Source organism: Scardinius erythrophthalmus, assembly GCF_964197995.2.
Source record: "Scardinius erythrophthalmus genome assembly, chromosome: 6".
NCBI lineage: Eukaryota > Metazoa > Chordata > Actinopteri > Cypriniformes > Leuciscidae > Scardinius > Scardinius erythrophthalmus.
The window spans coordinates 7,523,483-7,550,870 of record NC_138226.1 but is presented as its reverse complement, the minus strand read 5'-3'; the positions used below and the strand labels follow the sequence as shown (position 1 = coordinate 7,550,870).

General features: G+C 36.1%; 2 protein-coding genes across 9 annotated transcripts in view; both read left to right on the top strand.

Annotated features, from left to right (window-relative positions):
* Positions 1-13,023, top strand: part of nckap1 (NCK-associated protein 1) — a 54,134-nt gene extending 41,111 nt beyond the window's left edge. For all 8 annotated transcript variants that reach the window (XM_081369355.1, XM_081369351.1, XM_081369353.1 and 5 more), the window contains exons 21-30: positions 231-361; positions 511-608; positions 3,208-3,301; positions 4,079-4,161; positions 5,369-5,449; positions 5,521-5,614; positions 10,007-10,123; positions 10,274-10,383; positions 10,528-10,617; positions 12,070-13,023. In XM_081369355.1, coding sequence (XP_081225481.1) covers positions 231-361; positions 511-608; positions 3,208-3,301; positions 4,079-4,161; positions 5,369-5,449; positions 5,521-5,614; positions 10,007-10,123; positions 10,274-10,383; positions 10,528-10,617; positions 12,070-12,186 — 1,015 coding nt within the window. In that variant the 3' untranslated portion in view covers positions 12,187-13,023. The remainder of the gene's footprint in view (positions 1-230; positions 362-510; positions 609-3,207; positions 3,302-4,078; positions 4,162-5,368; positions 5,450-5,520; positions 5,615-10,006; positions 10,124-10,273; positions 10,384-10,527; positions 10,618-12,069) is intronic.
* A 1,635-nt stretch (positions 13,024-14,658) lies between these two features.
* frzb (frizzled related protein) lies at positions 14,659-18,958 on the top strand. Its single transcript, XM_081367760.1, has 7 exons — positions 14,659-15,478; positions 15,989-16,027; positions 16,181-16,237; positions 16,398-16,463; positions 16,651-16,855; positions 16,933-16,996; positions 17,952-18,958. The coding sequence occupies exons 1-7, from the start codon at positions 15,022-15,024 to the stop codon at positions 18,024-18,026; spliced, it is 963 nt and encodes a 320-aa protein (XP_081223886.1). The 5' UTR covers positions 14,659-15,021; the 3' UTR covers positions 18,027-18,958.
* The last annotated feature ends 8,430 nt before the right edge of the window (positions 18,959-27,388 follow it).

Below are 27,388 nucleotides of genomic sequence, written 5' to 3'. Positions count from 1 at the left end.
GGCAGCGTTGGGATGTTCACTAACAGTATACCACTGCAAAGGTATTTTGAACTTCTTTTTACTCTTAAACGAAGAACAAAAAAGAACTTCGCTGTGAGTATATTGGGGCCTTTCAGCTGTGTTTAATTAGCATTGGAGCTAAACTCTACAGGACAGTGGTCCTCTCAAGAGCTGAGTGTGAGACCACTACCTTAAAGTGAAACATTGGTTTGGTCTTAATCTGTGCACAGGTATCTGGAGACTCTACTGCGGCAGGTTAGCAACGGTCACATCGCTTACTTTCCTGCCATGAAGGCCTTCGTCAACTTGCCCACAGAGAATGAGCTCACCTTCAATGCAGAGGAGTATTCCGACATATCTGGTGAGGGGGAAAAACATGCCACAAAGACACATTGAATAAAAGATTTCCTTGTTTAGAAACATTCCACAATGTTTTCTTCAGATGGATGTGATTATTTTCACACTCAAACTGCCATAGCACATCTAAACGTTCTTGACTTTGTCTCTCAGAAATGCGCTCACTGTCTGAGCTGCTGGGTCCATACGGGATGAAGTTTCTCAGCGAGAGCCTCATGTGGCACATCTCTTCCCAGGTGGCCGAACTCAAGGTGAGCGATAGGGGTCTCTGAGGTGAAAGGTCACATCATTAGGCTTGTCACTGTTCCAACTTGTTTGCCTTCCTCTGAAAGTGTTCAGAAGCACAGTTCTCTGTTGAAGACTGCCTGATCCTCTTTTCAACAACATGTTAAACAGTGATTCCCACAGTCACTTTGACTCACCGGCAAGTCCAGACTGAATTTGTGGAATTTTATTAATTTATTTACTTAATTAAGGGTTGGCATCCTTTTTTTCATGAAGTGCCATTTTCAAGTTTCTGAGTTGATCACTGTGCCCACAACCCCCCACCCCACATAAACATATTTTAAATATTCATAATGGCTTACATAGAAACAGAGCTGAACCTTAAATATTTCTGAAGCAATTTTTCATAAAATTTGTTTTACTTTTTTCAAAATTCTATAGTTTGTTTGTTTTCAGGTTTAAATTAGACTTTGAAGAACAGATTTCCAATGGGCCTATTTACACCTGGTCATTCATGTGTTTTTCCATTTACATTAGGCAGCGTAACTTGTGTGTCCTCAAAACTAATATAAATCTAATCTTCAATTCCCACGCTATATGCTAATTTAACAGAGTTCATGTCAAATAAAGCAAGAAATGAGCTTAATTTTATTTATCATCAGCTAATTTTAAGATCAAAGACCGCAATTAGAGAGAGAGAGAGAGAGAAAGAGAGAGAGAGGCATCAGCACTGGTAAGATTTAGTGTGCTACTTTTAATGAAGACGACTGTGTGTTGAGCGTCAGGATGTAACACTGAACTTTCAGTTTCATTTGCAGCAGTTTGCACGCCGGCTTGCTGAAGAGATGCTCGGCTACTCCTCTACACCAATGTGTGCTGCAGTAGCGCTGTCATATCTGGGTACCGGGAGCCGTTATAACACGCTCTCGCATGTCTAGCTTTTACCATTTTAGGAGGAATAAAATTTACATTTGTGGCTTCAACAACCAGATGCATTTTGTCCAATTTCATCTGGGAATGTGAAAAAATGCCCTCTCTTTCTGTCTTTTCATGATTGGATAGTTATCCAATCAGAGAAAACCAGGTACACATGAACGGTGTTTCCACATGCATCACAGTCATTTCGATGTGTGTGGAATATATAAAAGGACTCAGTATACTTGGTTGAATATCTCCGAAATTTACAGCATTGACTATGTACCATGGAACAAGCTGTAAGCTGTCAGTCAGTAACTTGTGTGCATGTGATGCGCAGTCACACTAATGGTGTGTCAGAGCTGCGCGCTTTCATTGACTTGTGCAGTTTAATTCTCATACTTTAATAGTGTGTATAACTCCTACTTTAATATAACAAGCTGTGTTACTATGAGGAATGATTACCTCAAAATGTAGATCTGTATGTAGGTATGAGGTACTTTATCTGAATGAAATACAAACACCTCTCTTGCTTTTGCTCACGTGCCAGCGATAGGTTGCCGACCCCATCTCTAATGTGTTGAAGCTGCAAAAATAATGGTTTTATTGGTCGTACAAAAAGATAGTTCCTCACATGAGTAAGATGGCAGCATCACATGACCTTAGAACAGGGCTGAGAGTAGTACACTTGGGGATGATGACACACATGTGTTGATTTTTGTGATTGATGGACGTTCCAATATTATATAAATCTGAAGAGCTTTCTATGGATTTCTGCAGCCACAGATTCCATGTGGGCCTGCTTACCGGGAACAGTGTTTAAGTAGCACTTCCCCTCAGTTATTGGATACTATTTAGACAACAACAACTAAGAACTGTCAGCAATGATAGATTAACTGCAACTATGATCAAACCTGAATCAAATCCTACGTTGATTACATTGAAGGCAAAGCCTTCCTCATGAAGTATGAATGGTGTATTGTTTGCACTCCCTGACATAACGATGTAGGAATGAACTTTTTTTTTTCTCTCTTAGCCAGAGCATCTGCATGTAAAGCCCTGGGTTTTTTAACTTTCTTTATTTTTCAATATATTTTCTTCAGTAATGGTAGCAGGTTTGCAAATGCATGATGTATGTAATTGAAACAGCCTTCTGCATTTATAAAAGTTTCTTGAGAAACAAGAGCCAACCAAAGTGTGTGAACACAGGCTTTTAACTTGCAAACTTCTCTCCCTCAGCTGAAAGTAATTTGGAGGAAAAAGAACCAAGTTTCCTATCTGACTCACAATCAGCTGGGGAGTGAAATGGTTTATTTTGCATTTCTATTCTGCGCCATGTTCACCAAAGGACTTTAACGTGAAATATGTTTTCTCTTAAAAGCTCAAATTACGCAAATCGTTTGTTGACATGCAAACTCGTGCTCTTGCATTTCTTCACAGTTCCCATCTCAGGTGATTTCATGCGGCTACTGTTCAAAATTGTTCGGCTTTGGTGTTAAAAGTAATGTTCTGGGTTCAAAGTTAAGTTAAATCGACAGTTTGTGCCAACTATCACATTGAAAATATTTTCTGGTAATCAACATTGTCATAAATGCTGTTGTTAGATTGTAATGCCTTTAAAGATGCATGTAGATTATTATGTCCTCCCGTGTAAGGATGTACAGACTTTTTTCCTGCTTATTCATCATACGTCTTTTGTTGCCATTACAGAAACTTGTGGTGGACAATGTGGAGGTTCTGACCCAGATGAGGACCAGTTTCGACAAGCCGGACCATATGGCAGCACTCTTTAAGCGGCTCTCATGTGAGTATCCATTGTGGGACTTTTAAGTATATACACTAACTTCAAAAGCTTTGGGTCAGTAAGAATATATATATTTTATTCAGCAAGGATGCAATAAATTGGTCAAAAGTGAAAATAAAAGCATCCTGAAAAAAAAGCATCACATTACTTTTATTTATTTTTTTATAAATAATTTCAACACTAAATGCAATAGGAAACTAAATTCCTTTTTTTTCCCCTTTGATCCAGTTCAAGTGAATCTGCCCATGAACAGCATGTAAAAACAAAACAAACTGTGTTTGGTCACTTTGTATGTCACTTTTCTTTCTGTCAAAGTGGCAGTTTTTGGCCAGAATTAACTTAAATGAGAGAAGACTTACATTTTGACATAGTTTTAGAGTCATAATATTGTGAGGCAAGGTCAGAAAAAAAGGGCATGTTTATTAGAATATTTAAAAAATTGGACATTTCCAGTCATGTCCACTGACCACAGATTGAGAAGCACTGTATTAGACAATAGCTGTTTGGAATTTCATGGTATGATTTGTAATAACACCCACCCAGCACTCCCCATGGCAGACAGGACCCTCTACAGAGAGCTATTTATGGTATTTGTTATGGCTTGTCCTCATACAATCATGTATTACTAAGCTCAAATGTGAGCAGGAATTTAAAAATCCCGTCTGAGGAATGTGGCCCATATACACACCACCTGCAGACCTATTTTTAGTGGTTCTAAAGGACGAAAATGTCCTATTTTTGGAAGTTATTAATAAGACTTGTCTTCTATTTCTGTAGCGGTTGACAGCGTGCTGAAACGGATGACCATCATCGGTGTGATTTTGTCGTTCCGCTCGCTGGCTCAGGAAGCTCTCAGAGATGTGAGTTGTAATGCAGATGTCTCGTCTCGTTTCTCTCACACTCACATGGGCAGCGCTTCAATTCAACGGAGGGATGGTGTACATCTCAGAGCTGAGATCTTGCTAATTCCAAAGCTGTATTACTTTTTTCTACCATGAAACACATAAGGAGATGTTGGGTAAAATGTTCAAGCTGCTATTTTTCCATAATGCAGGCAGTGATTTGTACAACCAAGCTCCAAAAAGGACAAAAAAGCAGCATATAAGGGTGTGCTCACAAAGTCTGGTTCGTTCGCTCCTGGTCTGATCACACACAAGGCAACCGTGCCTAGTGTGAGTACAGTAGTAGTATGACATAAGTAGTCCATATGACTAAATTCAAAGTCTTTTGATGTCATGTGATGTCTTTGTGTGATGAACAGAACTTTTTGTAGTTCTAAAATCTCATTTGCATTCTTATATATTCAAATCAGTGTAACTTAAACTAACACTATTAAAAATCATTTTTGTTAATACAAATAAAGCTGAAATAAAATGAAATGTATTATTAATTGAAAACCTTAAATGAAAATTAGAAATGTTGCCTTTGCAGCTAACTAAAATAAACATTAAAGTCAAAGTACTACAATTAAACAAACTAAAACTGAAAGAAAATAAATTAAAGCAAAATAGCCATTTTATTCGTTTTAAAAATATATATTTCTAGAGCCCATAATATAATTATAAAAAAAAAAAAAATTAAATGAAAATGAAAATATAAAAATGAACGCTAATTTATAATATTATTAAATACTATAATAGTGTATGAGTAAATTATGCTAAAATTACACTGATTCAAATATGTCACCTGAAGATGCACACATGTCACATGACAAGTTTGAATATGAAGTTTGAAATAATGAGATGTTAATGAATGATAATTGAATTTTTTTTGCCTATTTGCAATCATATGTTCATTTATATAATTTGGTTTTAGAAGACTTTTTGGAATATAGTAATATAGACTATAATGTTTTTGTGTGCTTTTGGAGCTTGGCGGCATAAATCAGTGTCAACTTTTATTGTAAGGAAACAAGCAGCTCAGACATTCTTCTGACTTTCGTGTTTGAGGGAAGACAGAAAATAATATGGCATTGGAATGAGGTTGAGGATGACAGTTAGCTATTCCTTTGTTTGGAAATGTTGTTGCACAAATGAGCTCTAATCACAGATGTGTCCTTTTCTCCAGGTGCTGTCCTGCCACATTCCCTTCCTGGTGAGCTCCGTGGAAGACTTCAAAGACCACATTCCTCGTGAAACTGACATGAAGGTAGGTGACTTTGAGGCTTGCTGTTGGCAGTAACAATGGGCCGCTGGACCTGAAATTCTCCTTTTTCTCAGGTTGCCATGAACGTGTATGAGCTGTCTTCTGCCGCAGGCCTGCCCTGTGAGATCGACCCTGCTCTTGTAGTGGCTCTGTCTTCACAGAAGTCTGGTAAGTTGTTTAAGATCATTTGAAATGGCAATGCACATCAGGCCATTTTGATCCCAGATGGAATCTTTTTTTTTTTTTTTTTTGTGCATCAAAATTAAAAAACGCTTTCAAAAGTTTGGGGTCAGTAAGAATTTTTATGTGAAAGATTATTCTCAGTGAATGATAATTGAAATTTCAACCCATTTACTCACACAATCATATGTTCATGTATATCATACGGCTTTAAAAGGCTGGGAATTAGTGTTAATTTTGTCAGCTATTTTCAATTTAGTCTTAGTCATGTGTCACTTTTTTTTAGTTTTTATCATATTTAGTCAACATTGTCCTGTTTTTGTTTAGTCTAGTTTTAGTTGACTAAATGTCTGAGCATCTAGTCACTATAATCTTAGTCACCTTTTCGTCAAGATGCATAATGTTTAAATTAATAATCCCAATAATTTTGCTCAACATTGTAATCTATTATAATTAATAGAAATGTATTTTTTAGTGGTGGGCCGTTATCGGCGTTAACGCAGCAATCTGCAACGCATCATATTCGTCGTCATCTTAAGTAAACACGGCTGAAAGTGAAAGCCATCTATGGTGAAAGCTGGTGTAAAAGATCGGTGCAACATCCATTATTTGGACTTGGTTCGGATTTAAGCCGTCCGACGTAGACTGTGTGGTGTAAGTTCGGTAAGTTAACACACGACTAATCCGTTCTACCACCTCAAATTCAAACCGAAACATATCACTGAATACCAGCGCGCGCGTATTATTCCCAATAGATCTTAGTGAGTGGTGTAGCACATAATCTCTTTTTATTAAAAGCGCCCGATTTTAACAATCGTTGTTGTGTTTCTTTTTAACTGAAAAGACATCAGTTAGACAATATTCTAATTTTAAATTTGGGGTTTCATAAGCTCTAAGACATAATAAACATCAGACCTACTTAAGTCTCTGCAGCTAGTGTACTTAAATTTTATTTATCTGCAAAATTATGTTGTATACTTACAGTTTTGCACAATATATGTTCTCAAAACTACATACACCCTTTAAAAAAAAAAAAAAAAAAAAAATACATTTAGCAGTTGTTTAGCAGGGTCTGTGTAACCTGTTCTGAAATGGTTTTATTATAATACCGTTATCGCAAGAGGCTGCAATGTATATCACAATATGGAGTTTAGGCCATATCGCCCATCCCTAATTGATAGCCTATAGTAGTTGATAATAACATAGGCCTACCTAATGTTGCCTACGGACGGTAACAGTACAGTAGTAACCTTTTACAGTCTATGAGTAGAACAGCTTTCTCAAGCAGTTTGTGATGCATTTTGGAAACAGGAGATGAGCCCCTGGTCTAATGCGCCACCTGGCTTGAGAAACCCGTTCTCAAAGACTTACTTTTATAGTCATTATTTGGGTAGCACACATATTCTGAATGCCTTCGACAGAATTCAAATGAGCCATTTTAATCTAGATTAATCTAGATTAATTTCAAAATTAATCTAGATTAATCTAGATTAAAAAAAATAATCTATGCCCACCTCTAGTATTTTTACATTTTATTAGGATTATTGCACTCTCACCTATAAGCACAAATCAAGAGAATGTCAACCCATACGCCTCGTTTCTTTTACCTCATCTAGTTTCCTGATTTATTATAGGCTTTTTTCATAGGCTATAGGCCTACTGGTAAAATAAGAAACTTCTCTCAAAAATTAAAACAGTGAAATTCCTAGTTAGTCCAATAATTCAAAATTATGTTCATGTTCTTCTATTAAAACAAGAGCAAAAAAGACTTTGTATTGTCACACAGAGATTTCATTTAAGCAGGAAATATTAATTGGAGCTCGCTAAAAGCAGCTAACTGCTCTGTGTTTTCAGATCATCCATGCTTCTTCAATGTAGAAAGAGAGCGTGTGCATGGTTGCCAGATTGCAAATATTAATTAAAACAATGGGTAGAAAACGTGTTCTTTTAATAAAAAAGCTCTGATTGGGGGATTTAAATTCTTGAAATCTGGCAATCGTTAGCATGAAAGCTCGTAGTGGCTTGTTAAAAACAGTCTGTGATGTTTTGTCATCTCTTTTGTTTGACAAAAACAAAGTGATTTTGATCAAGTTTTTATTTTTTATCTACATTTTAGTCAAGTCTTTTTTCGACAACGATATTGCATGTTGATATTGTCACAGTTTTCGTTTAATGACGTTGATGTCTTCTCGTCTTAGTCATAGAAAAAAAGGTCTTCAACTAAATTTTTTTATAATTTTCATAATTATTATTATTCACTACTTTGAATATAGCGCACAAAACATTTATTTCAGACCATTCAAAATGGCAATGCACATCAGGCCATTTTGATCCCAGATGCATCTGTTAAATCCCTTTACCAAGGGAAATTCTTTGGTTTTGGCCTCCTAAGAAAGTGCAGATATGCATCAGGTGTTTTTGCTCTAGATTTGTTAGAACAGTGAACGTCCACTTTTGGATTGCTCCTTTCATCAGCATTTGCCACAAAATACGTAGTTACCAAAGTGTGACGTCGGTGTGCACACACTTGAAAGAAAAGTTGAACAGGAATTCTTTTTCCAAAGTGCACTTTGGTGCTCACATCTAAAGACCATTTTATGCCAAATGATTTACCAGAAATCCCTGTATTAAGACCTTGGATGCAAGCTAGTTGGCTGTAAAAAAAAAAAAAAATGTTTGGTTTGTGCTGAAACGTTAAGTGGTATCACATGCTTTATCAATCTGGTCAAGTACTTCAGCGTTAGGATGCTCGCTTGCACTGTGATTACGGTGTAACCTCACACTATAATACACACTCAAAAACATGCATTACATCCACACCCATGTTCACGTTGGTCACAGTATCAGTTCACCATGTCTTATTATTTCTGTGGTGAATGAATTTCACAAGAAAGTTTAAAACCTCACATGGCCAGGCCTATCTTAACCACAACCTCAAGAGTTAAAAATAATAAAAAATATATGTGCATAGCAGATCTGCCCTTTAGTGTCTCATGAGAGCTGTTTTCAGTGTTGAGGAGTAGCTAACTAAAAGTGACGTGACAGTACTCGGCTCTTTTCGAAACAGCGTCACTTTACCAGTAACGCTACTTTTTTGTGTAAATATGTACTTGCGTTTTTTGGTTTACTAATGCAGCTTTACAGCCAAGCAAACTGAGGCGATAATTTAACATTTTTACATTTTTAATCGGTTCTTTCAGTAGACTGATTCAAAAAAAAATATTGATTCGTTGTTTAATGGGAAATATTTAGGTAAATGCTGCTGTTTGTCACTATTGTTTTTGACTCAGTTCTATGAATTTTATTTAGCAAGGATGCATTAAATTGAACAAAAGTGACACTTAAGTCATTTATAATTTCAAAAAAAGATTTGTATCTCAAATAAATTCTTTTGAACTTTCTATTCATCAAAGTTGGGAAAAAAACACTGTTTTATGGTTTACACAAAAATATCAAGCAGCACAAGCCATCATTAATGATGATAATAATAATATATCAGCATATTAGAATGATTTCTGAAGCATCACGTGACACTGAAGACTGGAGTTACGATGCTGCAAATTCAGCTTTGCATCACAGGAATAGATATGTTTTCTATTTTAATATATTTCAAAATTTAGTTTTAATATTGCATTTTTTTTACTGTATTTTTGATCAAATAACAATAAAATATTTTTTTTTAAATTAATATTATAAAATCTTACCAAGCCCAAACTTTTGAATAAGAGCAAATGTAAAATTATAATTGCACTAAATTGCACTAAAGTTATCATTAAACTCATATATTAAACTTATTATATATTATGTTATACTTAAATTTATCTATTCATATTGTCAAGTAGCTTCCGTCACACTACTGTCTTCAGATGCATTTGTCCAGCATTGCTTATCAAACCTTCATCAGGCATTAGAGCCAGTTCAAGGAATCCGCTTCCTGAGAAGGGCCTTGTGCACTTTAAACACCTCATACCGCACAGCAGTTCTCTCCAATTGAGCAAAGCTCTCCGGTGAACAGCTTTCATTTTCTCAGAGCAGCCCAGAGCCTCCAGGGCCTCTTGGCCAGCTCCAATGTTGTTGTTCTATTCCCCTGATGGTTAAATCCAAACGTCTTCTGTTTACTATCTAAATAGCGAGTCAACTAAAACTAGACTTAATTGAATCACACCCAAATGCTGTTGCGCTAATAACATAAATAAGAGTTCACTTTTTGGACATTAGTGCCGTTTGTCTTGGCTCTTCACGGAGATTTTCAGACACTGTCCAAAGAGAGAAATGTAATCGCTGCAATTTCCCTGCTGTCTCACAATGGCAGCACATCAGTACTTCTCCCGAGTTACCTTAAGGAAAATTCATGAACTCAATTCTTCTTGTTTGTAACAGAAAATATTAGCCCAGAGGAAGAGTACAAGATCGCCTGCCTGTTGATGGTCTTCGTGGCCGTTTCCATGCCGACCCTGGCCAGCAACGTGATGTCGCAGTACAGTCCCGCAATAGAAGGTACCAATTTTTGCATTTCAGACTCGCGCTGAACCGCTGCGAATGAAATCAGATTATATCTGTGCTGTTTGAACTGCGGTCCGCTGGAACGACGCGTTTTAATGTGCATGACATTTATCGTGTGTGTTAACTCTCTATAAATCTTTTAAGGTCACTGCAACAACATTCACTGTCTGGCTAAAGCGATAAACCAGATTGCCGCTGCTCTGTTCACTATCCACAAGGGCAGCATAGAGGATCGCCTAAAAGAGTTCCTTGCCGTAAGTAACAGTATTAGCTGCAATTGTCCTAAATCCTGGCTTAAAGGCGTTTCTGTTCAATACTTTTACTCTACAACATGCAATTTACATTAACGTGTCAACAATAAACACTCCATTTATGCAAATCCTGTCATTCTTCCCCAGCTCGCCTCCTCCAGCCTGCTGAAGATTGGACAGGAGACGGATAAAACCACTACACGGAACAGGGAGTCTGTTTACCTGCTTCTGGACATGGTGAGTGAATCCTAAAGAGAGAGCGCTTCATGATGGTGTGCAACAGTGGAGTTGCAGAAGTGAAAATCATTTTCTCCATAGACAGAAACATCAATTTTTAATTGACTTTCTGAGGTTTTCAATGATATATACTTCTGTAATTGTGCAGTGTAATTAAAAAAAGAATAATTAATTGCCAAATTCATGGTGAAGAATTACACTGGCCATAATCCTAAAGAGAATTCCACTCTCCGACGTGACTCGCTGATTAACCACCATAGTACGATGCATAGATGTTGAAGAGGCATCTAGTCACAACTGTTTCCCGAAACTGTAGTAACACGGTTTGGGAATGTTCGTTGGAACTATGGTTTTGAGAAAATGTTTGTAACGACAGAACATAGTTGGCTAATGATGCTTTCTGGAAACGCACCCATTTATGTTACCAACTAAACAGAAATCACTGCCTGACAAATGATGGGATTAAGTCGGTTTTCTCTACACTTCAAACTGCATTCATTTGGGGAAAAATAATCTATTTCAAATAAATGCTGTTGTTTCTATTCATCAAAGAATCCTGGAAAAATGTATCACAGTTTCCAGGAAAAATAGGATGTTAGAATGATTTCTGGAGGATCATGTGACACTGAAGATTGGAGTAATGATGCTGAGAATTCAGCTTTGCTTCACAGGAATCAATTACATTTTAAAATGTATTCGAATAAAAAAATACGATTTTAATAATATTTAACAATATTATTATTTTTAATCAAATAAATGCAGCATTGGTGAGCATTAGAAGCTTTTTTTATGCATGTATATAAATATAAACATTTCAAATGGAAAAAAAATCCTGTAAATTTAAATAGTTTTTATGCTTATCAGTGACTGAAGTCGATAGTTTTATATCGTAAGGTTGCAGTGCTTTATGGGATAAGTAGTTCATTCCCTCAGAAATGATATAAAGAACAGTCTTGTCTTTCTTGTTTTCATACACTTTGTTGGTTTGAACCAAATGCTGTAATACTATGATTGATCTCACAGCGAATTGGTTTGGTTCAAGGCTTAGAACTAAAGATTGTTTTGAAATCCCGATGGAAAAAATTAATGGGGAAAAATACTTCAGAGAACCAAGCCAACTGAAAAAGTGGGCGGCGACTTTGTTGCGCTCCATATTTCCATCTTTAGTCCATAAGCATCTGATGACTGGGAAAATGTGCTAAGGGCTGTTTCTGTTGTTTGTATGTGAGAGTCACGCAGCTCTTTTGATCTGTAAGGCTTGTGTGGGATTTGTCCGTGGGATTCTTCACTCTTTGAAGCGTAATCTGCAGGATGCACTGAATTAGGCTGTAATGGAAAGCTAGGAGTTTTTTTTTTTGTTTTTTTTTATCAGACTGAGCCCACATGTGTCAGTTTCAGCAGAACATCCCAATCACCCTGAGATCTGTTCTGAAAGTGATTGTTTTTCTCTAGATCGTTCAAGAATCACCATTCCTCACCATGGACCTCTTGGAATCCTGCTTCCCGTACGTCCTGCTCCGGAACGCCTACCATGCCGTATACAAGCAGTCTGTGTCTTCTTCCGCATAAGAGTTCCTGTGCGAAGAGCACTCGAGGGGCGGATACTTCAACCCTCATTCCATATTCCTCCGTAGGATTCTCCAATGTTATAGTCTTACCAGTTCAAGACTTTTAATGGGATCAAATCTTTTCTAACACTGAATTAAGAGGGGGAAAAAAGGAAAAAATTATTTGATTATTGTCCACTTACAATAATCGAATTTGATCCCAGGGACTAGTGACACTAATTACCTTTTTGCGTTTTTTTTTTCTTCTTTTTTTTTTTTTTTTGGTTTGTGTTTTAATTTGCAATGGTTAAACATGGAAACAAACACATTAAATAGTGAATTGTGTGTGGTGGGATGTGGGGGGAGGGCAGGGGTGAATTGTTAAAAACTCATACATCATGCTAAATGCTTGTTACGATGACAGATGCCTCTATGAAACAGTGATTCTTTTTTTGATGTTGTTCTAGATCTAATCTGTGTGGGTTACTGCGTGCTTTCTCTCTCTCCCTCCCTGTGAATTTGCATTGATTTTCATTACACTTTGTGTTCCTTTGACATACTTGCCAAATTAATAGATATAACATCTCATTTGGATTGAAAAGGCAGAATTGTGCATAACTACATGGTATAAAAGCAACCTAGTGTTGTTTGTACAAAGCATAGTATAATTTTTTAACTAACTTTCATTGACACTCCATTGTACCTGTCTGTGAGCTATAATAAACATTCTTACATATTTATTGAATGTTTATCAGTTGTTTCCCCTTCCTCTCCCTTAACTGGTTTTATATGTTTTGGATTTTTTGGAAATGACAATGTATCTTCCATAACATGAATAAACATCAGGTCATATGCCGTTTGACTGGTCCACTTTAATGCTGTTTAGTGATATAAATGTATATTTTTTTTTAGATCATAATTACAGCCAGCAGGTTTCTGATGAAATATCAGGAAAATTGTTCTTTTGAGTCGATACTTTTTATAATAATTAGGTCAAACCAATTCACATATCTTTCTAAGTTATTTAACAGATTCTTCTTGATGTGTGAACAGAGTGGAAACCCTGAAACCGGTAGCATCTGTGATTGTTGACGTATTATGCAGGAAAATGAAAAATGGCTTCTAAAACCAGCATTTTACTATTCTGTTTTTGTCTAAGCTGTAAGAACATTGCTGAAATTTTTTGATCACAGGCTGCTCATCTAAATCTTCTCACATAAACTGAGCCAAAGGGCACAGGGTTTGTGCAGATGTTTTAAAAGGCTGTATATTTACTTTTAAGGACTTGTTTCCACCTTTTGTTTAGGCATTTTAGCTTCACATTTAAATTGAATGTGACCCTTTTTGGCGTAGAGATGAAACCAAATTATGATGTTGCTGCTGAGAGGGAAAAAACATATTTCCTCGGGTGTGATGACAGTACATTTTTAATTAAGCGCTGTGCATGCATAACGATTTGCTAAAGCTTTTCTAGATTGTCTCCCTCTCATAACATATTGATATATTTGGTGCACAGCGACACTATGTCAGGGGTTATATCTTCTGGTGGATAGATATCACTTCGTTAATTTGCTTAATAGAGCTCTTTACAACCCTAAAAACTAGAAGAGAATTAGCAGGGTACTTTCGCGCGATGAGTTCCCTCAGGAGATAATTGTTGTTTTTTAGCATAGCAGTTTTTCGATTTTAGTAAATTAACTTTTTTTTTTTTAGATTCTTTCTCATTTTGTTGTCAGTCATATACAGAGATGCTGCTAAAAAAGACTAAACGGCTGTCTGATCATGTACTCACATCCTTGGTAGTTTTTCTGTAGTAGCCTTGCTAGCAACTACGATTTTTCAAATATCATGTCTGAGGTATGAATGTGTACTTTATGTTATAAAACGCGAAATGAATGTTAAAACAATCACAACACATTAGCAACACACTCATTGTACTCAGAAATCAAACACTGCTTTGCTAAAAACATTCCTTGGCAAATTAGCCTTCAGGTAGCCAACGAGTTGATTAAACGGATGTATACGATTTTAATGAAAATTTGTGCCCTTAATATTTGTATCATGATGCAATTTTATTAGCAATAAAGCGTTTTAGAAATGTCTCCATATTTTATTGTCAGTAAAACCATCAGTTATTGTCAGTAAAACCATCAGTTCATTAAGCCTAAAGTTATCAGCACGTGCTTTTGTAAATGGACTACAAGAACATAAAGCGTGAGTTCTAATTGCTTTTACCTTATTGTAGTTCCCTAATAAACACAGCCCGATGTTTATTAGAAGTCTGCCTTTAAATTAACACCACCTTATGTCCACAACTCTATTTGTGTACTATTTTACTTGTTCAAATAGCGCTTTTATCTTGGCTAAAGTAATTTACGGCAGCAGTAAGTCAACAGTCGTATGTTTGATGGCGCAACAGGAGACTGAAGTGATGGAGAAGGAGGTGCTTCTTCTTGTCCCCAGCCCACCTCCTCTCCTCTTATTCCTCCTCCTCCAGTCGCTTTCTGTCAGCAGGAGCTGGAGGAGAGATCAGTTCACCAGCGCGCGCTCCTGAAGCGAGGAACCCAACGACTCATCTCGCGCGTCACCATTTCCACGAGAGAATTTTAATTTTTTTTTTTTTCACCTCCATTTCAGCGAGAGTTTAAAACGATGAGATTCCCTTATCCGTGTTTTTGATGCAATACTTCAGTATGGTGAAGTTAGTTTGAGAAACTTTGTTTTGGGGAGCTTTTACGCGCAAGAGTCTCCAGCTCTCCAGAAGATCTCCGCATGTCCTTGGTGAATCATAACTAGCTTCTTCTCTCAATTGTGGTTTTTTTTGTTTGTTTGTTTTATCACACACACATACAAAAATATGTTTTCCTACGAGATGTTCATCTGCGTCCTGGCCATCGCCTGTCTTCTGGAGATCCCCCGAGGCACCTCGGCCGCGTCCTGCGAGCCCATCCGCATCCCCATGTGCAGGTCCATGCCGTGGAACATGACCAAGATGCCCAACCACCTTCATCACAGCACGCAGGCCAACGCCGTGCTCGCCATCGAGCAGTTTGAAGGGCTCCTGGGCACCCAGTGCAGCCCGGACCTGCTGTTCTTCCTATGCGCCATGTACGCGCCCATATGCACCATCGATTTCCAGCACGACCCCATCAAGCCCTGCAAGTCCGTGTGCGAGCGGGCCAAGTGCGGCTGCGAGCCGGTCATGAAGAAGTACAACCATACGTGGCCGGAGAGTCTGGCCTGCGAGGAGCTGCCCGTGTACGACCGAGGAGTCTGCATCTCACCTGAGGCCATAGTCAAGGCAGAGGGGCCAGGTCATTTATGATTTATGCTATTTATTTATTCTATGTATTATTATTTTTATATACGGAAAATTCTTTTGACAGTCATCTCAGTGGCAAAATGTACACAAATGTATCCTTTATAAATGTACTTATATAATGTAGATACAGATTTTATTGTATGCAAAGTATGTAATGTGTAAATATTATGATAATTGTTATTATTATTAATATATAGGATGAGCTCAGGTAAATTGGAGAACATTTGTTTGTAGTTTCAATGTCAAAACGTGGACCAGTTTATATTTATATACTTTATTATATTATATTATATATTGAAAGGTGAATTCAGCACTTTTGACAGTCATTTCAGTCTCCAGAGTGGCTCAATTTACATGGATTCACCCTATATTCAAATAATTGGTTGATTATTAATTGTATGTATAGTTTATAATATTTACTGTATTATTGTTTCTAATATCTGTAATCATTACCATCAGTGAAATTCCGTGAAAATAATCCTTGAACATTTCTTCCCTAAAGATAATCCTTACTATCAAGACCCTTCAAAATGTAATCCTGGTAAGAATTATTTTGATATTTTGTTTTGAAAATGTGTTTAATATTGCAGATTTAAAGAGGTTTATTTTAGAATAAATATCTAGAAACTTGATAGTTTAGATCAAGAAAAGAATGAAATGCAAGTTGAACACTAAACTTCTGGTTCTTGTACAGAGGGAAACCCAGACTTCCCGATGGATTCACACAATGCCAACTGCAAAGGAGCTAATGGTATACTATTTAAGCATCATTACTGTTTACAGTATTTATATGCATATTTTTTGTTTTAGTGCATAATTCAGAATGAATATTGTATAGCATATAAGTGTTGTATAGTCTATTTTGCTCTTTAGATATAAAATAAATAAATATAATACCTTTACTTTTACAGATCGGTGCAAATGCAAGTCTGTGAGACTTGGTCAAAAGACATATTCAAAGAACAATTACAATTATGGTAAGGCCTGGGTGGTATTTTTGCAATTGTTCCTCGTGTAAAGTTCTCGAAAGTCTCAAACTACTTTGTTTTTTTTTTGCTTTGTATTTCTTACACAATCTCTTTCTTTCCTTAACAGCAAGTTAAAACTGAAAGTGCTTTTTGTAATGCTAAAAACTGGACACGCTTTCACTGTTTCTCTTTGCAGTCATCCGGGCAAGAGTGAAAGAAATAAAGACTAGAAACCATGACCTGAGCGCCATCGTGGAGGTCAAAGACGTTCTGAAGTCTTCTCTGGTCAACATCCCTCGAGACATCGTCACTCTTTATTACAACTCTGGGTGTCTGTGTCCTCCACTAGCAGCCAATGAGGAATACATCATCATGGGTTATGAAAACGAGGAAAGGTCCAGGTAAAGCTTGATTGATGTGATTGATCGGATATTGTGGATTATATTCCTGATGTCATAATCAATCGTTTCTCCAACAGACTGCTGCTCATTGATGGATCCATTGCACAGAAGTGGAAAGACAAAATGGGACGGAAAGTGAAGGTACATGATATGAACGCATGGAAATAACATACGCCGCCCAAAACACAGAGCGGCCCAAAAACTATTTAGATACTTAAGTTTGAAATATCTAAATGTCATTGCATGACATGCAAAATATCAAATCAAGTAGGGTCTGCAATCAAATGATGCTTGATGATACTTTTAGAAACCAGTTTTGCTCAATACATTTTAATCAACCGACCTGAAGGTGATTTTTAGTGGATGAGTGAAGTCAGTTCACCTCAAGTTCACTCAAGTATCCTAAGAAAGTAACCACAGGTATAGAGATTTCACAACCAGAAAATATATGAATTTTATTCGTATATTTATTGATATTGAAAATAAATAAATCAAAGATTGCAGAAGAAAAACATTTCCTTTCTAGATTTTGTGGCCATATATATAAACTTTGACTTATTTTTGAAAATTATAAAAGTTCTTTTTTTTTTCAATAATAAAAAAACAAACTTCTTTTATGTGAATCTAATATAACAAAATTTATATATTTTAAGTATCCAAATATATATATATAAATTATATAGAGTCAAGAAATATGTATGTATATATATATATATGTGTGTGTGTGTGTGTGTGTGTGTGTGTGTATATAGCCTATATAAAAAATGTATATATTTTAAGTGTCCAAATATATATATATATATATATATATATATACACACATACATAAAAATCCATTCCTACATACAAAAAAGTATTACATATATGCAGTTAAATCATTATTATTATTTTTTTTGGCCATAATGTCTATAGGAAGGACATATGTTTTTATTTTGCAAACTTTGGCATGGAATAAAGTATTGTTAATTTCTGTGTTCTATGCCTCTGACCAGCTGACATAAAATCTAACACTGTAGAGCCTTTGAATGAGCGTATGGAAAGAGGCCCCTGATGCGGAGGGCAATGGGAAGTGACTAATGTTTTATGTGTTTGCCAGCGCTGGGACCAGCTTTTGCGAGAGCAGAGCCGAGCAAACTCAGGCAAGAGCAACACGAGACGGAGCCGCCACTAACTGTCCTCGGAAAAACCACACGGACAAGCCCGAGGAGGAGAAGAGGGTCATGAATCTGAAAAATTGCACTATTGTACTTTTTTTTTTTTTTTTTTTCATTTTTGGCTGAGACTGTTTGTTTTTTTTAGTTAATTGTTGCTTTAAGTTTTATTGTTGTTCTACTTTCATAAACAAAATGTTGCCTTTGCACAAACAAAATGTTGGTTTTACATTGCTTTGTATACTTGTTGGGAAAGGGTTGGCGAGTGTCGGGCAGCGTTTGCCCATCAAAGTGGGAAGGGATGAACGGGAGGGAGGCCGTTGAGGTGGAGAGCCACGGAGATGCCAGTGTGCTTTGACATGACGCAGCGCTACGTTGAGCTCTCTGCGTACAAAGGCAACAAACACACTCTCATCACGAACAGCAGCTCCGCTGAATTTCCCCCTCAGGAGGTTTAAACGTTCTTCGGAAGAACAATGAACAGTGTGGTCGGAGAGAGAGAGAAAGAAAGAGAGAGAGAATCCTTTTGGCAGAAGCACAAAGACATCAAGATGATCCAAGACTAGGAGTGTAACATTATCGTGGACGACGAAAACAAGCTGTTGGGCTTTCTGAATGATGTTCATTTAAAAAAAAAGATAAAGCATTTTACGTGATACTTCCTGTAGTTCTGTTCTCTCTTAGATATGCTTGATCTTTAATGTCATTCTTGGGAAGACGTTGCATTTAAAGTGTCATGCAATGGAAACTGCTACAAACTGTACATACTGCTTCAGAGTCCATTATTCAGTCTATAACTCTGTTGTTACACACATCTGGCTGATGACATGTCCATGTTATATTTGTACGCATTGTTAATGTCATTAGATCTGTAAACAGACATTCTGTCTTCCAAGACAAACGAGAACAATTCTTCACTGTGTTTCGGTTCAAGTAAAGATGTTTAATCTTATTCGAGTGTGACATGTATTTATTTTTATTTACACGTAAGTGTCATAGCATCCTTATTAAGAGGTTGAGGACTGCTCTGAAATCAAAACCGACCATTTTTACTTATTTAAGGTTAAAATGTGTAATTTCTACAGCACATTTGGGAATTACAAAAAGACAATGACTGTTTTCAAGCGGGTTTCCTGACCTGAAAACTCCCCTCGTCTTCCTTTGGCCATTGGTCCCTGGATAGAGAGCAGTCCTGGAGCCAGTCCAAACTAGATTTGTGAAGCATTCCTGCTGTCAGGGAAAGAGAGAGAGTCTCTGTTTATGCTTCTCGATGCTGCGGGTCAGTACAGGGCCCGTGATCTACAGTAATAGAGTCCTACAGACTCGCTCCTGAGAGCTGCTGCTGACCCCACGTCCACCAGCACAGGTACAGACTACGACAGAGAGCATGTTTAGTGCCCACAAATACCACAAAACATACTGTAAGAGAGTTTTAAAGGAACATGAAATGTATTTGACACTGTTTACTTTTTGTAATGCATGTTCCTGCTCTTATTGTGCATGATTCATCAGTGCCCGTTATTCTATATAAAACGTAACTTTGTAGTCTTTACCATTTTCAAGTTTAAAGTTGGCATCAAGGGATTTATTATTAACTAAAACCATAACAATTCTTTTTTTACTTGAAACAAAATGTTGACTGAATTAAAATAGAACCAAAAAAAGGTTCTATTATTTATATTATTATCTATTATTATAGGTTTTTATTATTTTTATTTTATTTCAGCTATAGCTGCTAAAGCAAAATTTCTCATTTTCCTTTAGTTTAACTTGAAGTACTAGTGTTGACAAATTGATTAATCGCATCTAACATAAAAGTTTGTAATTTATATATATATACACATATATACATATGTGTATGTATATATATACAGTATATATATATGTATATATATATATATACACACAAACATATATATATATATACATACATACATACATACATACATATATATGTATGATGATGATTAATTGTGATACTTCAACTAAATAAACTAAAACTGACTCTTTTTTAAAAAAAAATGTAAAAATGACACAAACAACAAAATCAGTAAAACTAACTAGAATTCAAGTGAAAATATAAAAGTAAATTGTATTTTAACATATTAACAAAAATCAACAGTATCAATCATATATGACAATGAAAAGATATAAATCAATGAAATAACATTGGTCAGCATTAAATGAAATTCCACCCTCTAAATGCATGTTATTGATTTTACAGTGAACAAATCGTCCATGCAAATGTTTCAGCATTTATTTATTCATTTATTTATTGACCTCGTAATGTTTAATCAAAATATAAAATAGTTCTCTCTTGTGACTTATGCAGGACTTCTCCAATCATTTAGTCTCTGCAAGCTCATGTTCATCTCCCCCATATTTCAACATCCAATCAATAACTGACGCATAAAACCAAGTCCCCGCCCTACTTTTTTATAATAAACTGTAACACTCACATAACAATATGGAAGAAAAGACCTCTGTCTGTTATGATTATATTTTGTTAATATAAAATAATATATATTTTAAAATATATTATACATAAATAATATTAATTAATTATGAATTATATGGCTTGTTAATGGCTTTTGTGGTTGAGGGCTTCACACCTGTCCACGTTAGCTTTGATTGGATGCATCGTTGGTGTCAACAATATCAATCCTATGCATGATTAGATGTATTATTCTCAAATAGAAAGTTTTTTTCCTTTTCCCTGCTGTCCTTGACTTTCTCAGAACAGACCTGCGACCCATGGTTTAAGAGTCACTGCTATAGGCAATCTATCCACTGAGTGCTGACCCATGTTATGTCATGCTGTCGGATGCTGCTGGCCAAAGAAAAATTACTCTGCAACAAATTTATGTACGTGAAGGGTCGTCGTAATCACAGGCAGGGGGTTTATGGGAGAATTAACATGAAATGGATTATTTATTGTGACATAAATTGACCAGCCTGTCTTGGCTTGCGGATCTTATGGTAAGAGCCACTGTAACCGAGGCTAATGAAATGCTCCCACAATCAGTCTGTCCTGCTGCCCTCATATTTTAACTTGTTGAAATTATGCGACATGTGGGAGCCATCAAACAACATAGCGGCAATGTAAATCTCCTGTTTCCGTTTCTCTAGAGCTGCTGGGAGGGGGGTTGGGGGGGGGGGGGGACGTCTCTGCTCATTCAGCATCTGGCCCTGCGTCAAACCGATGGCCAGTTTCCCCAAAACATATCACTGACTTCACAAAACAGGCCTGTAATGACTACCAGAGGAGCACTTCAGTGAGGCCTGACTACAGTTTCTCCATTTAAAATCAGCTTACGCACCATTACTGAGCAGTTTGACATCCATTATTCATGAGAAGGGAAAGAATGGCTGATATATTCATTTTATGACGATGAGCAAAAGTGATCCCTCTAAGTTGATGATCTGATGTTGCTTCCATATAGACCAAAAGAAAATCTGCACAGCAAGGAGACAATTTTTTTTTTTTGTAAAATCTAGTTCTGAATGGATAGACAGGATTTAAATTCACTATAAACCCTGATGTTCAAAATAATTATTTGGTTTGGGAAGGGTAAACTTAAATTACACAAATTAGTTTAGTCAAATTAACTTTTATGAGTACTTTGAATTTTCTTCTTCTTTTGAGTTCACAAAACTGACACATTTTAGGTGATCTGAATTGTTTTATTGTTTTGAGTTTTATGAACTTGTTTATTTTAATTTAGACAAACTTAAACTGAACTGAAACTAGGCTTGGGTTTCTACAGTATTTCCCAGCATGCTTTGCCATGACACATTAAAGGGAGAGTAAATGCTAAAATTAAGTGTTATATAATGTTTTTTTTGTGCAAGATTAATGTTAAGTTGGGAGATTTAGTAGTGTTTAATGTTTTGCTATGCTCATTGTTTTTGGGGGGGTTACCATCATGTGACAAGTGGAGCATGAGTTTGGTTTGAGAACAGATATATATATATATATATATATATATATATATATATATATATATATATATATATATATATATATATATATATATATATATACATTCTATACTGAAGTACTCATTCAGCAATTGCTATGCTATGCTAATGCTATCAAAGCACTGTCACCAATTAACAAGTTAGCATTTACTGAACTGATATATACAAAATATTTAAATTGAGATTACATCATAATTCTAGGTTAAATGTATGAATTTGCTTACTCTATACTCAAGTTAAGAGCAAGTTAAGTTTTTTTAACTTAAAAAATTTGATGTAACTGATTACCTCAATTTGTTTTGTTGAGTTTTGTCAACTTATTCGAGTTTACAGTGTTCCATATTACATTTTTATTTATTCTGAGTATAGAATTTAAGCTGTGAGAAATCTTATGTGGAGACACACAACACTTGTGGCCCAAAACATACTCTACAAAACATACTCGACTCTATGCTTCTGGTTTTAACATGTTACTCGAGGGGGCGATAGAGCTACAATTTATACAAATATAAATAAAATACACAAATATTAAATACATAACATTTTCATATAATTACTTGTTAAATAATACACATCTACACAATAATACACAAGTATATATATATATATATATATATATATATATATATATATATATTGAGATCTTGTTACAAAAGTTATTGCTATGAAACTCTCCAAAAGTCTTTAGTTGGCACAGCACACACTGCTTGGGTCTGGTACTTAGAAGAGTACCAATAAAAATATGATTTGCTCAGCAAGAAAAAAAATAAAAATTAGGGAACATTGCTGAGCAGACCAACTCTTAAAATTGATCTAGGCCTATTTGATGTGGGCAGTCTGTCCAGAACCGCTGACAATGAGAACTGTCCCTGGACCCTTCGACGGGACCTCCCTGCACTTCTGAATGGTGAGAAAGTATCAAAGACTTACTGACCTCCATATATCACACCATAAAGAACTGCTGACAAGAGAAACTGGCCTTTTGGGTCTCTTTTTCCCTTTTTAGACATTTCCTGTCACACCTTAGGGTCTGCGTTCATGAACATGAACTGTGATCAGAAACACGTGTGTGAAAAATCTGGGAAATGTTTCAAATTTGAGTTTGCAGTGCAGTCCAAGTCGCAATTACGTGCTGATAATATTTCAAGGTCACGGTCATTCACATATAATGATAATTCTGTCCATTTAATGTGGAAATGAGTTACTGCCATACTAACTTAATATTTGTTATTCTACATTAAACCAAATTAACTGATTAACAAACATACCTTTTCATTCATTTTGTCATTCTTTAAATCTGAAGTGTGTAATTTTTGGGATGTTAAATATTTTAATTGAAGCCAACGTCTGCATCATTCATATCTCATATGAGTGAACGTCATTATAATGGTATTAATCAAAAGTATTATTCATGCACTTATGTGTAAAACATTTTTAATGAGGAAAAAAAGTACTGAGTGCACCTTTAAACTGCTCCTTGATACTTTCTTCTGGTTTCTGTTTCTTCAGTGTTAACAGGGTAAAAGATATTCCAATGCTAATTAAGTTTTGCACGCAAAGGGAATGAAATGGGCACAGCAAAGCCAAGAGTCACTTAGCAATAACCTTTCTCAAACAAGGCAACAGTTATGCTTATACATAATTTGGGCTTTTACAGCAGAGGAAACCCTTATTTTATATTTAACACATTTTGGGACTCAGTATCCCCTCTACATAATATATATTTCAGACATTGACGGCACAAAGTAGTTTTGAAAATATTAACATTTCTACTTTGAGATGATCCCTAGATTCTAATGTCTTCAGGCCTCTCAGTTCTTCATATAGATTTAAGAAAAAGAAAAAAACACTTTAAAAGAAAAATTACTATGGTGCCCTGACAGAAGGGAGAGGTTAATTTTATAAATGTAAAAAAGATTTCACACGTTCCTACTTCTGCCAGAAATTTCTAACATTTTAAAAATCAGGCAAAAGACAAAGTCAGCTGTCACTGAAGGTCCTCTTTGCTATTATTTCCGTTTATATAGGCCTACTCAGGGCCGGCTCTAGCCCTTTGGTTGCCCTAGGCAAGATTGAGTTTTTGCGCCCCCCCATCCCCCCATCCCCCCCGCTCTTTATAAGAAAATAAGAAATAAGAAAATTGATAAGTGTCAAGCCTTTATTTGTTATAATTTTGATGATTATGGCTTACAGCTTATGAAAACCCCAAATTCAAAATCACAGAAAATTAGAATTGATATGAATTGATATGTCATAAGCTGTAAGCCATAACAAAGTCTTGAAATATCTCACTTTGCATGTAATGAGTCTATATAATATATTAGTTTCACCTTATAAGTTGAATAATTGAAATAAATGAACTTTTGCAATATTCTAATTTTTCGAGTTTCACCTGTAGTCACTCCAACACTTCAACAAGCAAAATATTACTTAATGATACACTCTAATAAATTGCACATACAAAAATGCTACAAAGAATGTTCATTGATGAACAAACAAAAATGCTCTAATAGTCACTCCAACACTTCAACAAGCAAATTATGACTTGAAGAATCAACTGTAAATTGTTTACACAAATTCTACAAAGAATGTTCAAGGATATTTACCAAATTGGATTAATTTAAGCAAATTATGACCATTAAACTGGTTTAACTATACCTTCTACAAACAAATGTGCTATTATGGATCATGTATGTACCACTACAAAATGTAAATATTTAAGTTATTTTAGTTCTATCTCAAATAATAAAATATTAACAGTTGTTTCTGCCATTTCTATTCACCTTCAAAGTAACTATAGCTAGCAAACTATAGCTTAGTGACAGCAATGAAACGTCCAATATTAGGTGATGTAGGCTACAATACTAAGTAATTTTTTTTCATTGGTAATCTTAATAGCTAAGATGAGAAGACTTACTCTATACTGAGCTTTATTTTTTATCTTCTTCCTTTCTCCGTTTTCGTCCCTGTGCACCAGAGGTTTAGACCGCTTCATTTTCGATCAACGCGCCAGCAGCTGAGCACTTCCCTAACGTAACCATAGACTGGAACGTAACGCAACCCTCCCGCCCCCCGCCAATCCAGAAATGGTCGACAAAAATCATAAATTCAATCTAATAATCAGGTTGACAAGTAATTAAACGTGTGGTTGAGGGGGCGCCCTTTGATCATGTTTAATAAAAATGTTTTATTTCGCGTTTCGTTCTAATTTTATGATTAATATGGGAAGTAGAAAGGGCGACACTAGAGTGCGTCCGCGCCCCCAACACATTTGTCGCCCTAGGCAACCGCATAGTTCGCCTATATAGCAATCGCCGGCCCTGGGCCTACTATGATTATTTCACCTGCTGTGAGAGAGTTTAACAACAGAACACAGACTTTGGTAAGTTTTGTTAAGTTTTTAATAGTAATTTTATAGTAATTTGCTTCCCATATTAAAATTTTACCTCATTTGAAAGATAGGATGTAGCTAGGATGCTAAAAGCTGAGAGCTTTTTTCCTATCTATCTATCTATCTATCTATCTATCTATCTATCTATCTATCTATCTATCTATCTATCTATCTATCTATCTATCTATCTATCTATCTATCTATCTATCTATCTATCTTCATGAACTCAAAGCTAGTGGCTATTAGCTATTTTTTTTTCAACGATATGTCTCATTCAGAGTTCTTTTTTCAATAGGAAATACATCAACACCACACTCTGGTTTGCTTGGCTCAATTAACGTTATTCCCTGCTAGTCGAGGCTTGAACTTCACTGAGGTAAAAATCATAAAATATTCATAATTATTAAATAATTGCAAATATTTTGTATCAGATGGCCTCTTGCAGACGAATGGTAATTATATCATGGGAAAGAAAACTGGGCTCGTCAAGTCATTTCATGGGATATATTTAAATATGGTAAATGTTATACAGAGCTGAGAGGACTACGCTCTATTTGGTTTAGCTTAAAGCATGATAAAATTAGCCAGACTCTTTAATAAACAAACACACAAAGAAATGGGTATGTGCAGAATTTTGCCAGGAATTCCAAATCTTTGGAAATCTGTGGAACTTTCTTTGGAGTTCTTATTCCATGTGGCCGTATAGATAACTGACTCAAAGCACTTTCATATGTGCCTGGAGCTCAGCTGTGTAATCGGCCTCGTTCTGATCACCCTTCTTTCGGGAACATGAATAGGCCTATTGCACAATGCTGCACTATTTTGTTGAAATCAAGCCTGTTGTTTCCAATTAAGCATCAAAAGAAATCCGTGACACAGAATCAGTAACACTTAATGTATGTTATCATTTATATTATGCACCCACACAGGTCTGTGTATATGTGCGTGAGTCTCCTTCACAGGTGCTAAGCGGTGGATGATGAAGGGTTGTCTGAAGGCTAGAGATCCAGCTCAAATGCATTGCAGATGTCTGATTTAGTCTGCCTCAATGTTGCTGTTGCAGAACGTTAAAACATCTGTACAGCTCACATTTACGGCTTATTTTCTTTGCCCTCTGCCACAGAAAAACAACTCTGCCCTTTAATGAGGCCAAAGACAAGTGGAGGCTTCCTGAGCCCCGTGTGGGCACTTACAGGAGAAAGTCAAAATGTGAACAGCACCGATCTGGTGTGCGGACAGACTGCTAGTTAGTCTTAAACGGTTAGTTCACAAACAGATGAACATTTTTGGTATCATTTACTCACCTTTGTGTTGTTCCAAACCTCTAGAACTTTATTGCTTCTGTGAAAACCAAAAGGAGAAATTTTGCTTTTTCATACAAATGCAATGAATGGAGAATTTTTATTCTTTTGTGGTATAGAAGAAAAAAGTCATCAGGATTGGACAGCATGAAGATAAGTTAATCAAAGTAAATAAAATAAATAATTATACAATTTTATAAAGATGAGTTAATACATTGAAGTTTTTAACATGACTGTGGTATGAAGCAGGGCACGATTGCTAATGAGAGACAGATATCAGCGCCACACGCGAGTCCCACGGATATAAAGGAATAAGGACATTTCATTCTACCCGCAACTGCTGAATAATACTCACACAGGTCAGGGTTTTTTTTTGCGCGTCTCTGTCAAGTCGAAGTTTGTCGCGGACGTGGAGCTCTCGACATCTCGAAAACGCCACGCCAATATTGATCCTCGTTTTAGTTCTCCTTTTGTCCCAAAGTCTGCTTGCCATGGTCCATAATGTTTGAACGAAACAACAACAGTGTCAGCGTAGCGCAGTTGTCCACATCTGTCTCCATGGTTACTATGGCAGTATGAGCGGAAACCAGGGATAACGCGGATATTACGTCATTGACAGGCGACAAGTGGGATAGGGCGAAAGGGACGAGCCATTATTTAAAATTGGAATTTCTCTGAAATTAAAAATCTTTGGGAACTTTTGGGATGT

Coding starts and splice junctions, on each gene's coding strand:
- frzb (XM_081367760.1), top strand. CDS start 15,022: ATGTTTTCCTACGAGATGTTCATCTGCGTCCTGGCCATCGCCTGTCTT. Junction 15,479..15,988: donor AGTCAAGGCAGAGGGGCCAG/GTCATTTATGAT, acceptor TCTTCCCTAAAG/ATAATCCTTACTATCAAGAC. Junction 16,028..16,180: donor CCCTTCAAAATGTAATCCTG/GTAAGAATTATT, acceptor GTTCTTGTACAG/AGGGAAACCCAGACTTCCCG.